This window comes from Phasianus colchicus, chromosome 7, assembly GCF_987193195.1.
Source record: "Phasianus colchicus chromosome 7, bPhaCol1.hap1.1, whole genome shotgun sequence".
NCBI lineage: Eukaryota > Metazoa > Chordata > Aves > Galliformes > Phasianidae > Phasianus > Phasianus colchicus.
The window spans coordinates 12,684,805-12,704,929 of record NC_143442.1 but is presented as its reverse complement, the minus strand read 5'-3'; the positions used below and the strand labels follow the sequence as shown (position 1 = coordinate 12,704,929).

Here is a 20,125-nt window from a genome sequence, read left to right as displayed (position 1 = left end):
GAATAATGGTGATAGGTAAGCCACAATGTTTCCAGCATGGCCCTCCCTGGGCCAGAGAAGCAGGTCCAGCTCAGAAAAAGTCTGGAGTTTAAAGGTATAACTAGCACAAACAACAGAAATAAGATGATGCCTGCATACATTGCCATTTCATTGCTCATTCTGTTCCTCAGCCTCATACTTTCACCTGCACCAACTTGCTCATTTCCACTGGAAGGCCATCTCCTGCAATGGGGAAATGCTATTGAAGTTTTCATAGAGGAAGCAACTTCAGAGACTAGAAATACATCAGAGTGGATAGGGGTCAACAGCTGAAGCATCAAAGACTGCGAATGGTGCAACAAACTGTGTGCCAATCATTTCATCAGGAGAAAACTTAGCACGTACTTGTTATTCATGGGAATGTTAAAGCAACTACTTTTACAGCACTGTAAAAATTATATTACAAGCAACTGCCCCTGGCAAGACTGCCAAAAAGAAACACTCCACAGCTTATCCATTCACTATAACTTTCTGGGGATAAAACTGGACAGATGCAGCAACTGTTATAAGTGGATCTGGTTCCAGGGAAATTAGGGTACTTGTGCTTACTTGCGCTCACTAAGGATGACCTGTTCACAGAAGCACAGACTGGCTGAAGCTGGATGGGCCTTTCATGAGCATCTACTTTAGCGACTGTTTCAAGCTGTTATAAAACAGATTCAGGCTGTAAGAATTCATTAGACAAACTCTGGCTGTCACTGGGCAGAAAAAAAAGACAAAGATCCATAGGTACTAAGAGACTGAAAAAAAAGGCCTGAATAATGAAGGTGGTAGAAGAGGGAAAATAATTATGTATTTGATCCATTTGCTCCTGAGAGCGCCATAATGGGAGCTCAAGCACTCAGGATGGGGCACGGATGGGGAGTAACAGAGAGACCTTACATGCAGCACTTTACACCTCATGCACTCAATGTGCTGCAACAGTGAATCTGTACAGCAAAGTCCCCACATTTGTAAAGCTCCCAACCCTGTGTAATCTCATCTGTCTGTCTGCCTAAGCTCTTCGTCAAGAAATCCAGGTCTACAACCTGGTATGTTGCCAAAGCTTATAGTCACAAGTCAGCTGGAATAAGGTTGAGTAGAAATAATACAAGGCTTAATACAATACTTGCAGATATTTGTGAAAGTTTGTTGGATCATGCCCACAGCAAAATGCAATTTGATAGATTAGAAGATGAAAATAGATAAAATGGGGACACTTGGGCCATCTAATAAGAAACTGGGTAAGTTACAGGAAAACATGCTGTGAAGTGCAATCTTTGCTTAGTCCTTCGGGAGATATTACATACACTAATAATAGTTATCCTCCATCCCTTTATTTTGAAAAGTATCTGAGTAAAAATGGAATTACCTTACTCAACAGAACTTCTTCCTGGATACGCATTAACAAAAATGTATCCTTATTATTACTTTTTTCCCCCATTTTTTTTTTCTCCCCTGCTAACACTGCACTAGCACAGCTATTAGTGACTGAAATACATTGTCTTGGCTTGACAACTCTCTGAAAAAGACAAGTTAATTTTGTTGTCATCAAACTTGTGATGAAATCCTATAGGAATAATAAAAACTAGATTTGGGTAAAGAGAATAGTTATTAGTAATATTGATTCACAAAACCACAAGAACACACCTTGCCTTTCACATCCCAGCATGCCAGACAGTTAGAGAATAACATCTATTTACACAGAGTGAATTTGATCAGAAAGTCATGAGACAATGTCATTTCCACAGTGTCTTTTTGAAGCGTAACCACAAACTGGTTCCTGTATGTGATTGACAGTAAGTACTGACTTTCACGACTTAGATTAATCTTAAAAGAAATCACAAATCATCATCAGTAAATATGCTAAAATTTTGAACAGGATTGAAAATTTTTAAAAAATGTTCCTATTAGAACATGAATTAGAAGAGGTAATAACATATTGTTAATCACTTTGAAGCTGAAATCCCTACTTGAATAAATGAGGGGATTTTCTCAAAACTGATAATAGCGATCAGAGTCATTAGTGATACAGTGCTTCTGTTTTGGAAAGAGCCATTTGGAAAATTAGATGTGAACAACTGAAATTACCTGTAACATTAATTGGGCAAATGCGTATATTTGATAGGAGAAATCTGGTATTGTTCTCTGTACAGCTTTATATAATGGTGAGAGTCAAAAATAAAAGCAACATAGCTATGTGTTTAGATTTATACTAGACTGTTTAAAATATAAGAACACAAAATATGCTGTACTCTAAAAGATGAACAACATTAAAAAAAAGAGAGAAGAGAAAAATAGCCAGGCATAATTCCAAATCTTATACTAATTGTGGGCCAACAAGCAGAGTGAAAACCATGTTCAGCCCCTCTTCTCCTCTTCTTCTGAACTCTCAGAGAGCCAGGTGAACTTTACTTTGTGTTTACTTTGTGCTGCCAAAACAAGTTAATCAGCAAAAGACAACACTCAGCTGTAATTTCTATGATCCTAACTGTATTAATCTGGATGCCCAGCACCACAGAGGAGAATGCTCAGCTACAAGCACTTTCTCAAAACCACTCGTACAGCTTCCCGGTATCTCTGAGAGGCCAGAAGTACTACTGCAACTCATTAAACTTCTTTATAGTCTGATGTGTTACATTGCAGAGAAATGGTAAATAAATAACTGTTGATTTGACACTGCTTTCAACTGCTAAGCAATTCTGCTTTCCTCAATGTTACAATTAACGTCAGCAGTTAATGCCTTAAGAGGAGGAACTGGAAATTCAACTGCAATAAACAAATGCAGTCAGTTTCAACTTAAGGATATACTCCAACTAATAGCACGGTATTGGCTCAGCTGTCCCCTTCTCAGACTGCAATTACACTTCTGTTGGTCAGAGCAGTAGGGGCATCATTTATCATCCTAAGGTAGGCTGGAGTGCAGTGAAATTGGGTACTTTGGAAAAATACGTCTGTAGCAGAACATATGCAAGACCATGAAATGCACTGGCTCCAAGCCAGTAGGTAAGGAGAAAAACAAGAGAATATAAATGAAAAAAAAAAATAAAAATAGAATACTGTACTCAGATGCTCCTATTGTTAGATCCTGAACAGCTTTAAAGGTCAGAATGACAACAATCTGTCTTCTCTGTGGAGCAGCTTAATCAATTTGCAGCTCTTTTTTCCTTCACCCTGTTAAAATGAGTTTACATCATTAAAATAGATCTTCTACTTAGTTTTTGCTATTTAATTGCTCTCAGGTTCCTGTATACATCTTTGTACAACTGCAGCAAACTGAAGAATATATATACGAGTGTGTATTTATATTTCTGCACCGGATAGAGTATGAACTACTCTGTAGCTCTACTGTCACTAACGTGGAATAATATTCAGCTCAAGAGGCAATTTTCTGCTCCTGAAGCAGAAGGAAGAACTTGGCTGTAGCTTCACCACTGTAGTGAATACTGGAATGGGCAGAGGTTACAAAACAAAAATAACCATGAAGCAAGCCACAGAGCTTGAAAGTTTGCAGACACCACACACTCCCCGCTCTCAGTGAAAGTTCCAGGCATCTTACCCCAATACATACTGAAGGTGACCTGGCCTCATCTATTGATTTCTTGGCACTACTGGAGTAGAGCCTTCAACTTCAAGGACTCTAGCTGCCATAGCAGTATAGACTGCAGTAAGTGAATCAAATACTTTTTTCATGTTTTTTTTTCTTATGGAATATAAACTCTGCAGGTTTACAGTCCTGATTTTCCACAGTAATTATTTTCATGTTTATTTCCTCTCATTTTCACCATAACTAAGATGGCTATCTCTAAGTGTCCTCTCTATGAGTAGTGAAAGAACCATCATCAGAACCATTCAGCCAATCTACAAACTTAATGAAATAAGAATCAAGACCTTTACACACACAACACATCCTTCTACCACAAGTCTTTAATTGCTGTTGATTAAAGGTAAATCTTGAGAGCTGGATCACAACCGAAATAGAATCCCACAAGATCACTACATACAAAATCATTTTTCCTTCCAACAGTAATTCTCCTTAATTAAATGTACCTTACTCAAAACAAGTACAAACCAGTAGTACCAAAATCATAGCGAAGTTTCAGATTTTACAGCTAATCCCACTGAACATAGAAGGAGTCTGTGAAGGGCAAACTACCTTTAAAAACACGCAAGAGCTTCTGTCTCCAAATTCTTCTCTCTATACCTATGCGCACCTCCACATAAGAAGCTTTTCCAATTTGTTTGACATTAAGAAATTAAGAAATACAAGTTACATGGTTTATGGCTGTAACACAGTCCTAAAGATTACACTTCTTCTCAAATCTGAAAAGTAGAACAAATACAAAGACAGACATTACCCTGATGCATGCCTTATTATTAGACAGACTGCAAAAATAATCAGCAACATACAACCTCTCGTAATGAAAAGTGATGTGTGATTCTTCCCCCCACCCTCAACTCAGCATTTGGCTCTGTGCTGTTTGTTTTCTTCCACTCACGTGCAACTGTTCAAGACAAAATTAGATGCCCTGAGATTCAGGTAAGATACAGCTCTATTGCACTGTAAATTCAGATACATAGAAAGCTGGTGTGTGTAAAGGTAACAATCCCCAAACAGAGGATCAGGTTTATTTGTCTGAAATTGGGTTTATTTTCTTCTCTACATTGTGACTAAAGGTTTTTAAGCATTTAACCATACAGCTTTACTTCTAAAAATACATAAATGACTCCCAAACAGCTGGTTTACTTAACACTACCATGTAAACATCTGCTCACATTAATGCATGTGGATAAGTACATCAACTAGCAAGCCTCTTAGACTCAAATTGGTCTTTATCAAGTCTTCCTCTCTTATCAGAAATCACTGGGGTGGAGGCCAGTGACAGAGTGAATGAGGAGAGAAGGGAATTTTTTTGTTGGCTTTTTTTTTTTTTTTTGAGAATAGGTTCAAAATAGAGGATAGATGAGTGAATATACCAAAATCAGAGCTCCCATGCTTTCTGTTTTCCACTATTGCTATGTTAATGGAAATTTTCTTTCCTGTCTCTTTTCGGCTGTTTCTGACTTCATCACTTATTTTAGTAGCTTATTACTTTTTGAAAGTGCTAGGAATCCTGGGCCGGTGCCTACTGAACTAAATGGGATTCTTGACATTGACTTGAATGGAAACAGGATTAGGCTGGCTGTACGCCTCATTAGATACGCAATTCTATAGCACCCTCTAAAATTCTGCTGAGCTTTCCCTTTCAAGCAAATAAAACAGGTAAACTCAAAGGCCATGAAATGTCATGATTACATTTAGACACTTTAACTGAGGTACCTGACGAATTAGCCATCTTCTTGCCAGGCATCTTAGAATACTGCAGCCCCCAAGGGGTTTCCCCTGGCCATTATCACTTATTGCAAAGTCAAAGAGAGAAAGCTAAGGTTATTGTTTTGCCTGTGGAATCAAAATATGCTGAGAGAGCATGTTAATCCCCAGACTTGCAGGTTTATTGCATTTCTAATTCACACATAAGGTCACCATATGTCAAGTGAGTAAGTATTTTGTTACCATCGCTAGTATCACATTTTAACTCTAATGCTAAATAGTCCTAGACTGCAACAATACTTTCCTTGAAACAGCATGATTTAGCTCTCACAGCAGAAGACTAGTCTTCTGATTAAAGATGGAAAATGAAATGTTTTGATTCCACTTTCAGGTTTGGCAGACACTACAAAATCATAAAAGTTAGTCAATCTCTGTGAAACTTTGTTTTAAGAGTAGAAAGCCAAAGAACTAAAAACTCTTATTAGCCAAAGCTAGTACAGCAACAACTGATTTTCTCCACTGAGAAAGATTAATAAAGGTATCCATATTGGATGAAATTTCATTTGGCATTTAAAGCCACCAAGATGATGTTTGAAATCTGCTTTTTGTGACCTCATATGAATATGCTACGATGACAATGTTTCACTCTGCAAAATGCGTGAACATGAATTTGACCATACAATTGTCATTTCTTGTCACTTGAGTAGTCTTATGGTTAAGCAGCCATAATTGTCCTTTGGGTGTTATCTTAAATACATTAAGAACGAAATTGAATGCTTTCACCACATTATAGTTGGGACACTTTTTCAAAGCTAATTTCTAAGTCTGTGAATTATTCATAATACACTTCAAACAGGCTCTTCTGGATAAGGTAATTGACCTTGTCTGCATGAAGCACCTACTACCTTGCATTGGGATAATTAAATCTATGATGTGGTCCATTATTTAAAGGTAATGTCTTCTCATTAGGTTAGGCAATATATTATCACTCAACAAGCCACCTAATTCTGCATTTAGAACATTCAAGCTTTTATTGTTTTGTGATAGGTTTCACTCATCATAGCAATGGCTCACATTAAGCAGTGTGCTACAACAATAGTTATTTGATAAATGGAAGCAGGACTTTGAGGACTAAGATTTCAAGATCTACATTTGTATTCGCAAGTTCTGTTGGCTGTCCTTTATTTCTGCGAATGAAAGCAATAAAAAGTATTCAACAACTTTTTGCCTCAGTCTTCACTTTCCTTCATCAGTGACACAAACTGTAAGATCAAGCACATCCTCAGCAAGTTTATGGATGACACCAAGTTGTGTGGTGCAGACAATGCATCTGAAGGGTGGGATACCATCCAGAGAGAACTAGACAGGCTGAGCAGTAGGCCCAGGAGAATCTCGTGTGGTTCTACAAATCAGCAAGGCCACACAACTAGGTCCTGGCAACCTCCTCTATCAATTCAAGCTGAGGATGAAAGGATTGATGCAAGAAGGACTTGGAAGTACTGGTGGATGGCAAGTCGGACACGAACCAGAATTGTGCCCTTTCAGCATAAAAAAAAAAGTGCATCAAAAGCAGCATGGCCAGGGGTCACAGATGTGATCCTGCCCCTCTGCTCTGTGCTGGTGAGACCTCATCTGGAGTACTGTATCCAGACGTGGAGTCCTCAGCACAGGAAAGATATGGACCTATTGGAGTGCATCCAGAGAAGGGCCACATAGATTATCAAAGGGATGAAATATCTCTCCTATGAGGACAATCTGAGAAAGCTGTGGTTGTTCAGCCTGGAGAAGAGAAGGCTCAGGGGAGGCCTGAAAGTGGCCTTTCAGTATCTCAAGGGGGGCTGCAAGAAAGAAGGGGACAGAGTCATAGCAGCTCTGTTGTGAAAGGATGGGGAAGTGGTTTCAAACTAAAAGAAGGAGATTTAGGTTGGATATAAGGAAAAAGTTTTTTTACAATAAGGGTGGTGAGGCACTGGAACAGATTCTCCAGAGACATGGTGGATGCCTTGTCCTTGGAGGTGCTCAAGGCCAGGTTGGATAGGGCCCTAGGCAGCCTGACCTAGTATTAAAAGTTGAGGTTGGTGGCCCTGCCTGTGGCGGGAGAGGTTGGACATTCACGATCTTTGAGGTCCTTTCCAACTCAGGTCACTCTGTGATTCTGTGAGATTCTAGGAGACATTTGTGGTAAGGCTGGACCACAAATTCCTAAGAAACCTGACTGAGATGTAGGTGTCCCTGTTCGTTGTACAGGAGTTGGACTAGACGACCTATAAAGGTCTCTTCCAACCCAAATCATTCTGTGTTTCTAAGAAAAACGTGTCCATTCAATAAAATCCAGTGTAAAAAAAATTGGATCCAAGTAACATACCATGTGGCATTAGCAATACAAATTAATGTACTGTTCAGTGAAAACAGGTATAAAAGGTATGCTAAAACACATGTTTAGATTTCCCTCTAAATTATCTCAGGTATTTCTGCAGAGTTTTATTTTGCTGTATAGAAAAATCCATGAGTGGTCTGCCACTGAAGATGCAATGAGCAATGCTGGCTCTAGCACAGGCTAGTTATGTACTGTTTTAGATTTCTCCTTGAACCTACAACACATTACTATGACTATATATTTCTTCAAAAGTTGTTCATGAGAGAAAATAATTTGAAGCAAATGATTATTTTCACATATCTATGGAATGCAACTCAACTCTCTCCTGCATTTAAAATACTTGGAAATACTTGAGCAGAATAAAGCAGTATTAAATCTGTTTTTGTGACTGGTAAATTCTTGAGTGGCATAACTTGAAGAAACTTCATTCTCTTTTCTGGCTCTAAGAGATGGTCCAAAAAGGTGTTTTAAGTTACACTAGGTGACTCTAATAAACAGACTTAGAGGTGCTCTAAATTGTGCAAGATATACCTGTCTATTCCCATACAAGAACACAACATTGGCTTTTTCAATCCATCAGTGTTTAGTTTCTGACTGTCAATTTGCATTTACAAGCTCTGGATTGACATGTTCAATTCTCTACCATATGTATCTGAATTTTAGTGTTTTTGCAGTTATTCATTTATTTCATACTAAAGTGAAATTTAATGAAAGATGCAATAACTAAGGAGTTAACTCACCATCTTACTGGCCTAAATCAGTATACTAAATCCAATGGAAATAAACCTGCATACTTTTGTGTCCTTTCAGCTGAATTATTCAATATTGCAGCTTCTCTCAAGCTGTCCATTAAAAGAAGCTATAATTATGTTAGCTATTCAGAGCTTTCTAATCTTATTATACAAATATAGTTCAGCTTATGAATTGTTTACCTTGATTAGATGTTGAGTGTTCACTTAAAATCATGAAGCATTATTTTAAAGCAAAAATAAAAAAGGGCAACAGAAAAATTTCAGGGTGGTAGAGTGAACATTTGCACTGAAGACCTTTAGCTAAATTCTTATTTGCATGAATATTCAGGAACAAACTGTTCGTGCCTTAGGAACATTTTTGCAAGCACAAAAATTCAAGTACTGTAGTCCAGGATAATGCAAATTATCAGAGCAAAATTGAAATGAAATTCTGAAAAGCTAGGAAAGAAACAGCTGCCATTTATCATTTTCCATCAGCTAAAACAAACTGACCAAGGATAGTATTGTTCTAAGCAAGATTATCTGCAATTGGTCTGTCAACTAAATCATATTTTATAATGGTTGACTGCCTTCAATTGTGTAACCATAGTTGTGTACTATACATAGATAGCTCTTGTCACTATATTATGATTATATTTACCCATTAGTTTTTGTTTTTGTGCCACAATCCAGCAACTACAATATTACAGTAGGTCTAATGGTCTGTTTCACTTTGTTCATTTACCTATTAATTTTGGCAATGGAATACTTCATGGCACATAAATTTCACTCTTTGAAAACATGACAACCTGTAGTACAATATGGTCAGAGAGATTCTGGTGCTTTGTACAGAAGTAGAATGAATTGTCCATGGCAGCGTTTTGGAAAGAACATACCTCCCTCTGGAGGCATTGGTTGTAGGTAAGGTGATTACTTCAGCAATAATAGGATGTAATGATTCACTCAATAAAATTCTGCCTCTATTAAGAAGGTACTTCTAATGTTCTGAGGATTGACTGGTAGCCATAGCTTGAATCACAGAAGCAGTAAACAAAATGCACCACTGAATCTCTCTGAATCCTGAACATAAATGTGCACTGTGAGGGAAGTGAGCTAGAAAGACTGTGCTTTAAAGACAGAGGTTCCAGGAATCAAGGTCCACGATAAAGCCCTGAAAAATACCAGTGCCAAGAGAACCATCCCAGTTCAGTGATAGCTGTTAAAATGGCAAAGCAGGCCAACCAAACTACCTATCTAGAGAAAAGGCCAAAGGGAGCTGAACCAGAACCTGCTTTAAGAGACATCAATTTGCCCTAGAATCCCACCCTCTGCTGTAATATTAGCATTCATTTACAAACATTTCTCTGTGGAGTCCAGCCCCTAAACTTCTCCTGCACATCAAAATAGTTCTTGCATTAGAGCTTGAAATCACAATAACAATGGAAGGTAAGGAAATGCTATGTACAGAAAGCCTTCAGTTCAATGGACAGAAGAGTAACCAAACTATCTCATCTCCTTCCAACTCTGACAGCAAATAATTCACAAAGAAGTAAATTACAGTTAACCACCATTCTTCTTTCTCTCCTAACCTATCTGCACATATCTATACAAATATGCAAACACAAACTTTCTCAAAAAGAGAGCACTCAGTATATATAGCAAGAGATAATTTTACAAGATTATTCTGACCATTTGAAACAGCAGGTAAAATAAAGGTTTGTATTTAAAATAAACCTACTCACCTAATCGATGTCACTTTTTCTTCAGTTTTCTTTCAGATCTCCCCTCATTTTTGAAAACTTTCCTCCATATGCTTACAATTCATAAGTAAAATACACCTGTAAGACTTGAATTAGGTTCAGTTACAGAAAACTGAGGAGGAGGACAGGCAGGAACCATTATAATGTTTTCTTTCCTACCAACAAGTGCTACCACCAGCATTTTGATAACGCTGAATGACACAGCCTGAACAATAACAACAAAAGAATAAAAAAGGGCTACTGAATGAAGACTAAGCTACTGGGAGCACTTTTCATGCACTATTAATGATAATGGACTGGAATCACTAGATGCTGTAAACTAGCCCTGTCATTTTAAACTTTTTAGGCAGACCAAAAACATAGGGAATGGGAGACATGGAATTAAACATGTCAGATAAAGAAATAAACAGGACATGAAGCAGATTGGAAACAATCTGAAAGAAACCTAGCACAGCTACTGCTAGTAGTGTATGTACTAAGATGTGTGAAAAACTGATGGGTTAATTAAGTTTAGAATGTGTATTTGTTGAAGTTCCTGTTCTTATGTTGTGGAGGACAGGCATCTGTATCTCTGGCACCATGAGAAATTAAGTGCATTTCATTTTAGCCCAAATTAGAATTTTCTACCAGCACTAGAACATTTAGGGACAGAAGGATCAATATACTATGTTCTAACCCTGTTGATTCTAATAGGCTATAGATATGAATCTTAATCTGGTTTTCTAGAGAAGCCATAGTTGTAAAGCCACTGTTTCTCAATGCATTGCACACATTCTCAGCTCAGCTTATCTTTTCTCAAAACATATTTGAAAAAGAAAGACAGGCCTGTCTTCATGGCACCCAAGCATCTAAAGAAAGTTACTCACACCTCTCCCTTTAAAATCAACCACTGCAGCAAACAAAAATAAATTCTGCCTAGGAAATAAAGAGAAAGAAATTTGGAATCTTGACAGATACTAGAAACTATTCCAAGGGCTAAACTACAGAATCACAGCTTTCTCTCCTTATCCAGCAGAATATACCATACACCCAATTACCAACCACACAAAACAAATGTACCACTCAAGGGCAATGTGCTTATTCTGCCCTAACAGCACAAGGAAAAGGCACAGGAGGTGTCTAGATTTTACACTTCATGTGCAGACTTCAGAGTTGTAGATCTGGCAGGAATCATTCTTCTTATGGTTCTTTTTAATGCTTGGACAGACTTTGCCGTTTGTTTTGAAGTGCTAATTTCAAATAGATTTAATTGCTTAAACTGGTTTCAGTAGAAGCCATCACCAGCAGAAGTCTCATGCCTCATTTTTCCTCTCTGTTAAACGAGGTAAGAAAACTACTTTTAGAGAACTGCATATAGATTAATTGGTTGACCTTTATAAATGCTAATGTTAAAAAAAAAAAAAAAAGTTTTCTTCTGGGACTTTTGAATTCTCCTCTTGATAGCGAAGGAAGAAGGCTCTTGATGTTGGCTTTGAGACCTGGACAGCTCAGGAAGGAACACACCCCTTGCCTAAATCAGTTCCTGTTAAAGTCTGGAGTCTTCCTCTTATCAAAGCAGCTCAGAACACCTTCAACCTTGAAAGATTTTTTATTTTGTTCTTCATCTTTCTTGCCCAGCAGACATTAAAAAAATTACTCTAAGGAAAATTTGAAAAGGGCTGTTTTCTTTTAATCCACCACATCTTATAGCTACTTATCAAGTCTGATCCACCCCCAGCACATACGGCAGTTTGGCTTGGGGGGAGGTAAACAATTCTTGATTGCTTCTAGAAGTTTCTTGAGAATGCGATTTTTTCCTTAAAGGTCTTGATATGTCTGTTCCTTGCATGCTTCCTTACCCTCAAAGATCATTTTTTTTTTTAGAGTGAAGGGTTGTGGGTTTTGTTTTTTTTTTTTACAAGAGAGAAACTGACACTTTGAAGGACTAATTTTATGCTACCGTTAACATCAGGTGGTTCACAAAAGCAAAACATCGAGCTATATATACTCCTAGGGAGGACTCTTGTTCTCCTTCTGTTAGAACGCTAAACACAAAGTAATCTGAAAACACAGCATTCAGTTGATCTTCATTGTTTCTTTTCCTCTGTCTCCACTTACGCAGTTTTAAAAAAAAACCCAAACAACACATTTTCTATTGGCCATCCTCACACAGTGAAAAGGATAGAATTCCTGTACTTAAAATTCGCAGGCAGTGGACCCGAGTCTAACCCAACTCAGACAAGGAATACAATTCCTTTTTTATTATGCTAACATTTCCCATTCTCCTAGTGACATTGTATAATTAAATTATGCAACTATTGGTTCTGTCCCGTTCACTTGTTCCATCTCACCTGACTTTCATTAAGTACCTTGCTTTGCACATACTTTTTCTCTCCCAGATACAGAACAGGAGTCAAATGAATCCCAAACATCCATAAAACAGAGATTACAACACAGGATGCTTTGCTATCCTTAAAGATGACATGAACAGAAATGTAAATTATTTCTTTACTCATATGGCATCAAGGCAGCTGTGAACACTTCCACCACTATAATTTACATTTTCCATTCTCCAGAATTGGAAACATCTCACACAAATACATACACCTCAGGCCAAATTTGAAGGGGAAATTAGTTTAATGTAAGAATCTTTCAGTCAAAAGGAGCCCAGGATGCTCAAAGTAGGACAGCTGAATGAAGCAGACAAATATAAGTGTGATGAGAACACACTCCCTGCTGTGGCTCTAATAAGGAAGAAGGCACACTTTTCTGCACAGGCAGAGCAGTACTGCTTTCTGTTTTGAACAGTGGAGAGATTGCTGTCATAGCTAATGAGCTGTTATTATAACGAACAATAAATTAGCTGCTTTTATAATTACCAGTATTTATTGTTAACAATATGCAGAGTCCTGCAAATTAAAAAAGACTATCACTGCTCTTGATGAGGGAATGCTGCCTAGAATAGTCTGAAAAAATTGTGTATTTCTTTCTTTCTTTGAATTTTGTGTGCAAAAAACTTACATGACCATGTCCATCAAATCTGAGGTATCACTAGAACACGTTTGGTTCTGGTGTACTTGTGTAGCTCATAAGACTATCAATTTCTAAAACCTCTTTTTTACTGCAAAGTTCTCTGAACTCACGGTTTTCTCATTACTGAACAATAAACAATTGTATCATTCCATAGGTTTCACAGTCTGAGCAAAAGATACATTTAACTTTATTCCAAATCAGAGATTCTTTGAGAACAGGTGTCCCATCCTACTGGAGAACAGAGTTTAAACAAACATGTCTTAACAGCATCAGTTCACAACACTGACTTCCGTACAGCACTGCCAATAGCAGCTCACAAATGATTTCCAGATTACAAGCTCAAAGTATGCTGTCAAGGTTTACACTTCATTTAACTGCCCTATATAACTTCATTAATATTCCTGTTACAAGCTTCACATACATCGAAAGAGGTACTTTCCATGTCAGTAAACACAGAAGCTCTGTTCTATTTGGATTGGCAAAGTTGTTTTCCAGCTAAAGAGTAGGTCTCATAAACAAACAGAAGGATAACTTCAGAACTGCTCCTTAAATGAGGGGAGATTTGCAACAGAAATATTCAGTAGCAGCAGAAGTGTAGCAGAAATATGAAGAACACATTCCACATAAATAAATAGTATTTAACCATACAAGCTCCTCCACCTTTCTATCAGACACCGCCTCAAGAAGCATTTTTTAAATTCACCTGACATATCATGCCTAAAGCAAACACAGATAATGGTGAAGAGACTTGTGCCCTTCTGGTGTAATTCCAAAAACACATCAGGAAGCATTAGGCTGTCTTCTCCTGCAGCTAGGTTCAAGAAGGTAGTGCACATTCCTTCCACTGAATCAGAAGTCACCCAGTGTATCCCTGCAAAGATTTCTTTCCATGTCTTTCTCATTGCTTGGCCTCTTTGCTGCATTGCAGTCTCAGAGAAGACCAATGGGACTAGAGCAGAAGTAATCCAAGCAGCTGGCATTCTTTCCTTGGCAGATATAATAATATTTGTCTATTGTCACTCAGGATGGACTGTGTGTGGGAGGGAGGTACAAGGTCAGAAATTGGGATAATGATATTCCATTACTCACAGATGCATGAATACAAAATATCAGGTTCCTTTGCCCATGCACTACATTTTTCATTTTTGTTAGACCACCTGCATACTACTAACAATATAGCATCTTTCAAAACGGCCTCTAAATCGGTCTCTTTAAGAAAGAGAGCTGACAAACACCCATATTAAATTACTATGGCAAACTTTGTTCAAAGTCTCTAAATACAGCAGTTTATCTGAACTGCCACACTGGAGGGGAGAGACAAGGTGCAGTGGTGGAAACGCAGATGCCAAGCCAATTATTCTCAAGAAGAGGATCCTAATCAGCCAGGAATGACTACATCATGCAATCTAGAACTGCCAAGTACCCACCACTCTCTTTAATATGAACCACTTCTTCAGGGCAGACTGCCCTGTTATACACAAAGGCAAATCTTCTCCTGGTAACACAGTAACAACTTAAAGTGCCTGGAATGATAGAATAGCGTATTTGGAAGGCACAAAGTAATAGTGAGCAAAAACCCAATGGCAAATTACTGCTTGCTAAGAGCTATGGAAATATGACCAATTTGTCTCAACAATGAGAATCAAGTCTAAACTTAAGTCTAAACTCAGAGTGGGACACACTTCTTGCAACTGTGTTTTCATCCAGTAAGAGGGGTACAAAACACAAAGGCAGTCGGACAGAGGTAGGGAAGAACAGCTATGTTTGTTGAAGACAGGCTGAGGGAGCTGGGCATGTTCAGCCTGGAGAAAAGAAGGCTGCGGGGTGACCTCATTGCAGCATTTCAGTACCTAAAGGGAGCCTACAAACAGGAGGGGAATCAACTCTTTGAAAGGGTAGATAACAGCAGGACGAGGGGAAATAGTTTTAAGTTGGAGGAGGGGAGATTTAGGTTGGATGTCAGGGGGAAATTCTTTACAGAGAGAGTGGTGAGGTACTGGAACATGCTGCCCAGAGAGGTTGTGGATGCCCCGTCCCTGGAAGTGTTCAAGGCCAGATTGTTTGGGGCCCTGGGCAGCCTGGTCTAGCATTAAATGAGGAGGTTGGTGGCCCTGCATGTGGCAGGGTGGTTGGAGATTCATGATCCTTGAGGTCCCTCCTGACCCTGGCCATTCTGTGATTTGTGATAGGGTCACAGAGCTGGAAACCGCTTATCATACACCTCAGTGCTGAGGCAGGGAAAAGGTTCAGGAAAGAAGTGTGTATTTTAGGATGTACATTTGAAATTCAAACTTGAAGCAATGTAGTGTGGAATTATACTGGAAAGAGAAAACTAAAAAAAAAAAAAAGGAAGAAGGCAAAAGAAAAAAAAAAAAAAGGACATTCCTATTTCTTTGATTTTGCTCTAGGACTGATCTTTTCTCAGTTTCTGCCTACACAAATATGCTATGAATTTGACAGACTGTCAGCCACATATACGTATTCTAAACCAAGTATCCTGCCACTGATACATCCATCACTGTGTTAAATCCTTGATATGGTGGATGTGAAGTTTCTTTGCAAATGTTAAGCCTTTGAGTGTGCTCCTAAGAATGCACTGCTTCTAGAAACCTGAGCAAATTCAGTCATAGCTGAGGATTAATATTAGTTGGCTAATGAACTGTTTTCATACCTTCAAAAATCTTGTCTGCCAACAGTGTAATTAAAAGTGCTCACACACACCTATTCTTATTCATGTACTCCTGTCTTAAGTTATTACCTGAGATGCTCCTTAAGGAAAGGAAATCAGAACCCTATGACCTAAATCTCTCTTCAAATTCCAAGCATACAGACAGCACATACAGAAGTACCCAAGCTTCCTGCCCACACCCTCCTTCTCCTACTAGCTCATCCTGGTCCTTAGCAGACAGTATGTGCTTCAAAGGATGAGGCACTGGTAAAATCTCCAGTCTCCTGTGGATAACTTTTCTAATTAATACCAACTGTCATACTTGCTCTTGTTATGTGGGTGTCTTTCCAACAGGCATGGAGAAGTCACAAGAGAATTACAATTACTGGTCATAAATTGAAAGTTTCATTTGCTAGCATTGTGAAAGCCAGCTTTGATGAACAGACATCTATTCTGACATTCAAAATCCTCCTGAAAATCTAGCTGATAGCAGAGATGCACAAAAACACAGTTCAGAGGAATTTAATTTTAGTTTTCAAAGACATGTTTGCAGCTAAGCTGTAGTATGACAGTGAGAACTGATAAGGCTTTTTCAGACAGCAGGAGGTGGAGATGAGTAAACTCCTTTGCCAACTGCCAGATTGCGTGTCTGACACATTGCAGATGTAAATCCAAGTAACTCAATGGGGAGACTATGCTGAATTACACCTGCTGAGGAGGTGCCTATGCCTTCAAGGCAAGAGGTAGTAAAAAGAATAAAAAGACAAATTCCCTGCTATAAACTGGAACAATCTTACGCAAGCCAGAAACCTCCCTTGGTTTCTCTCTAAGGCTGCCCAGAGTACTTGTCCCTTTGCGTAGGCACATTATTTTTTCTTTTTTTCCTCCCATGTCAAAGCTATGAAAAGTCAAAGTTACTATGTAACAGCATGAATCTTCGTTGCAGAGTGAAATCAAGGAAGAAAAAGAAAAGAGAAATCTCTGTATTGTTTCTCTATGAAGCATGATAGTGTTTAGATCCTGAAGGCAAGGATTTGGGGTTTTGTTGCTACCAGCTGAGAAATCTTAATCATATATTCTATCTCCTAGGACAAAAAAAAGAAAAAGAAGTAAGAACAAAATTCCACAGTAGATGAAGCACAGAAATGAATTAGATCCCTTGAAGATGGGGGAACTTCTGTACATCTGTCAAGATCAGATATACCTCTGGAAGATGTCTTTCCATCAAATACACACTGCTGGACTTGGTCCAGAACTATTAACGAATGGTGATATTCATCAAGATAGATTAGGTGACATAATGTTCCCTACTGGCCCATGAATGCAACATTCTTATCACCACATGCAGTTATATACTGACTTTTGAAGGAATATATGAATGTTGTTTGTTAACCATAATTAAGCATTACTCTTGCAGCACAAAATGCTTCAGGCATCCAGAAACCTGGGCCAAACTAAGAAGCAAACCCCAGGAGTTCTGATTTTTGTACTAATCAATTTTAGTGATCAATTACTACTGGGCATAAACAGGTGGGAATCTTCCACAGTGTGCCCAGCAAAATGCCCTGAATACACATACACCTATAAGCTTAGTAGTGGAAATTCTTTAAATCTTAGGACTTTTCAAGATATGTACCACTAGGCACTAGGTTCTTCTCTAATACAGCAATAGTTCACCTCAAAATGAATATCAATTAACAAAAATACAGAAGGCTTTGGGGAAATATATTTCTTTCTACTACTTAAAAACATGTAACACTAAGCTAAGAACAAGCATGTTCCCCAAACCTCATCATTTCAGGAGCTCAGACAATTTATTTTTGAGCATGTTCCAAGTCTAGTCAAACTTACAGCCTCAGGCTACAGAGAAAGTTCACGATGAAAAATTGAAAGCGTAATTAAAAAGCGTACAAAAAGAAGAAGAAAGAGAAAGGGGAAAAATGATAGTCTGCCACATGCAGAGCTCAAGATTGTAATTTTTTCTGATTTATCATGTATTAAAGAGTTATGAGTCTTGCATGGTCAACTGTCAGGAGCCCAGTGGCACTGCAGCAGCTGCAAGAGAGCAAGCTGGTCTGCAGGACATCGCCCTAATATCCTCTCCCTCAAGGTACTGGTGTCACACCTTTATTCCTGGACAAGTGCCTATCAGCAATTGTCTTAGCAAGTCTGTAAGCTGCTTTACAGAGGTTCCATATACAAGATATACTACAACATATATTGTTTCTTTCTGCACGCACATGAAGAAAATACCTGACAGAAAGAAGAAGAATTAAATATATGCAGACCTGCTGTAACACTTAAAAAAAGAAATGATCCAGAAATAATCTCTGTGGTGACTATGTCTTTGTAACACGTCAAGGGCAGTATGGAATAACAGCAGCCAATGACACTGAAAGTATTGGTAAAACATTCTTCCTTGTTTTCATGAGCAGCTATGTTTGTGCTTTGTTTCCCCTTTCTGCTCTACTCTGGGTGCTGATGCTAAAATTTCACTCTTCAAAAAATTATCAGCGCTACAAACGGTTCTCAGCTGGTAAATTCTGATGGTAACAAAAGACATAACTTACTGCTTTTGAAAATAAACTGTTTGTAAGGCATCAGATTACTGGATCCATAAATAGTCAGATTTATAATAACTTTGCTGAAATCAGTCAAGTTTTTTTTTTACATCTCATTAGACAGTGTATTTTTAACACAATAGGAACTCCCATTACAAGATCTCCTTAGGGCTTTCCATGGGATTTCTCCTAACCTACTAATAAATGTAAGAGTTCCTAATAATCGGAGAATCATCGGGACAACCGACAACCAAACAAACACTGGAAGCATCCAGAAGCCTTCCTTTAAGGGCATTCCTCTTTTCTGGATTACCAGATGTAAACTCCAGACTTCATCAGAGGGCCACACAACAGGCAGCCACCCTGAGTAGCCACTGGTGATTTGCCATCACAAAAAGACGCAAACTGATCAGATCCTCTCTGTTTTCTAGTTGCTACCACATTAAATCAGTGCAAAAAATTGGTTCCTTCTACCAAGAGGTAAAAATTATTTTTGCCCCAGAAACTATTCTACCAAGTACTTTAAACATCACATTCAGGACTGTTGGACTGGTACAACATTCCTGACTAGAAATACATAAGTTTGGAGTCTTACACTTTCTCTTTTAATACAGTTAAAAAACTGTAAATGAAAGAAAAAAAAAAAAAAAAGCAAAAAAAAAGCCCCCCCAAACAACAACAACAAAAAAAATCCAACAATAATTTACCACCAGCCAGCACAATGTAAGTGCTTTCCAAGTGCTGTTTTCCATTGCAGAAGCTTTCCGACCCTTTCTACTCAAAGACTTACACACTGGGAAACTCTCCTGCAGGGCTCTGTCCATCTGATGTCAGAGGACAGCCAGCACACAGCGGGACCCAAGAAAGTCAAAGGCTTTTCACTTTAGCCTGTATTGCTACTATCCAGGCAGTTTTCTTTCTCCTTAGATGCAGTGCAGCCTGCACCTGCTGTATAATCAATAGCAGTTAACAAGGAAAGACTTGGGCTCATGACACTTACTCGGGGTGTTGAGGAGACGTGACTTTTTGCAGTGGTAGGCTGCCTCTTGCTCGCAGTACTCCGCACTGTTTATCACAGCTTCAAGCTGCTCTGAGCTGCTGTTGTAGTTAAAGGACATGGTGTAGGGCTTCTCTGGACCAGCTCCTTGAACTCTGGTTAGCCCTGTGTTGTTGTGTTGCACTGCAGTCCAGATCTTGTCTTCTGTTAAATGAAAAAGGGTTTGAAAGGGAAGTTAACAGCCAAAAATTTGCAACAAGCAGGGCACAAAAGCCAACCCAAATCTAACACTTTACTGCATTACAGACAAGGCCAACTCTGAAATTGTCCCTATGTGATGAAAACCTGCAGGTCAACGTAGAGCCCAAGAGCTGTTTCTCCCTGAACCAGCTCGAGCAAATGCTACAACTTGCTGTGCTAGAGAAAAATTGTTAGAAGCTTCCCAGGAAAAATGGGAAATCTTCAGCATCTTCTGTTGCCAGCATCCAGAGAAAATTAGATGCATTTCAACTGGCCTCAGTACTGGGGGAAGGCTTAGTAATATGTCTCGGGACGGTAACATTCAACTTTTGCAAACATAGCTTGACCTAAGAGAACAGCCCACTGTTAAAACAAATAGTAACCGCAGCTGATGAGCTCACACAGTCTCCATAAACAGAATTACTGACAAAAAGCTGCAACTGTGAATGT

General features: G+C 38.6%; 1 protein-coding gene across 2 annotated transcripts in view; it reads right to left on the bottom strand.

Moving 5' to 3' along the window:
• The window catches only part of CNTNAP5 (contactin associated protein family member 5), a 253,462-nt gene that overhangs the window by 51,508 nt on the left and 181,829 nt on the right, over positions 1-20,125 (bottom strand). For both annotated transcript variants that reach the window (XM_090143720.1, XM_090143721.1), the window contains exon 14: positions 19,439-19,639. In XM_090143720.1, the coding sequence (XP_089999846.1) occupies positions 19,439-19,639 (201 nt within the window). The remainder of the gene's footprint in view (positions 1-19,438; positions 19,640-20,125) is intronic.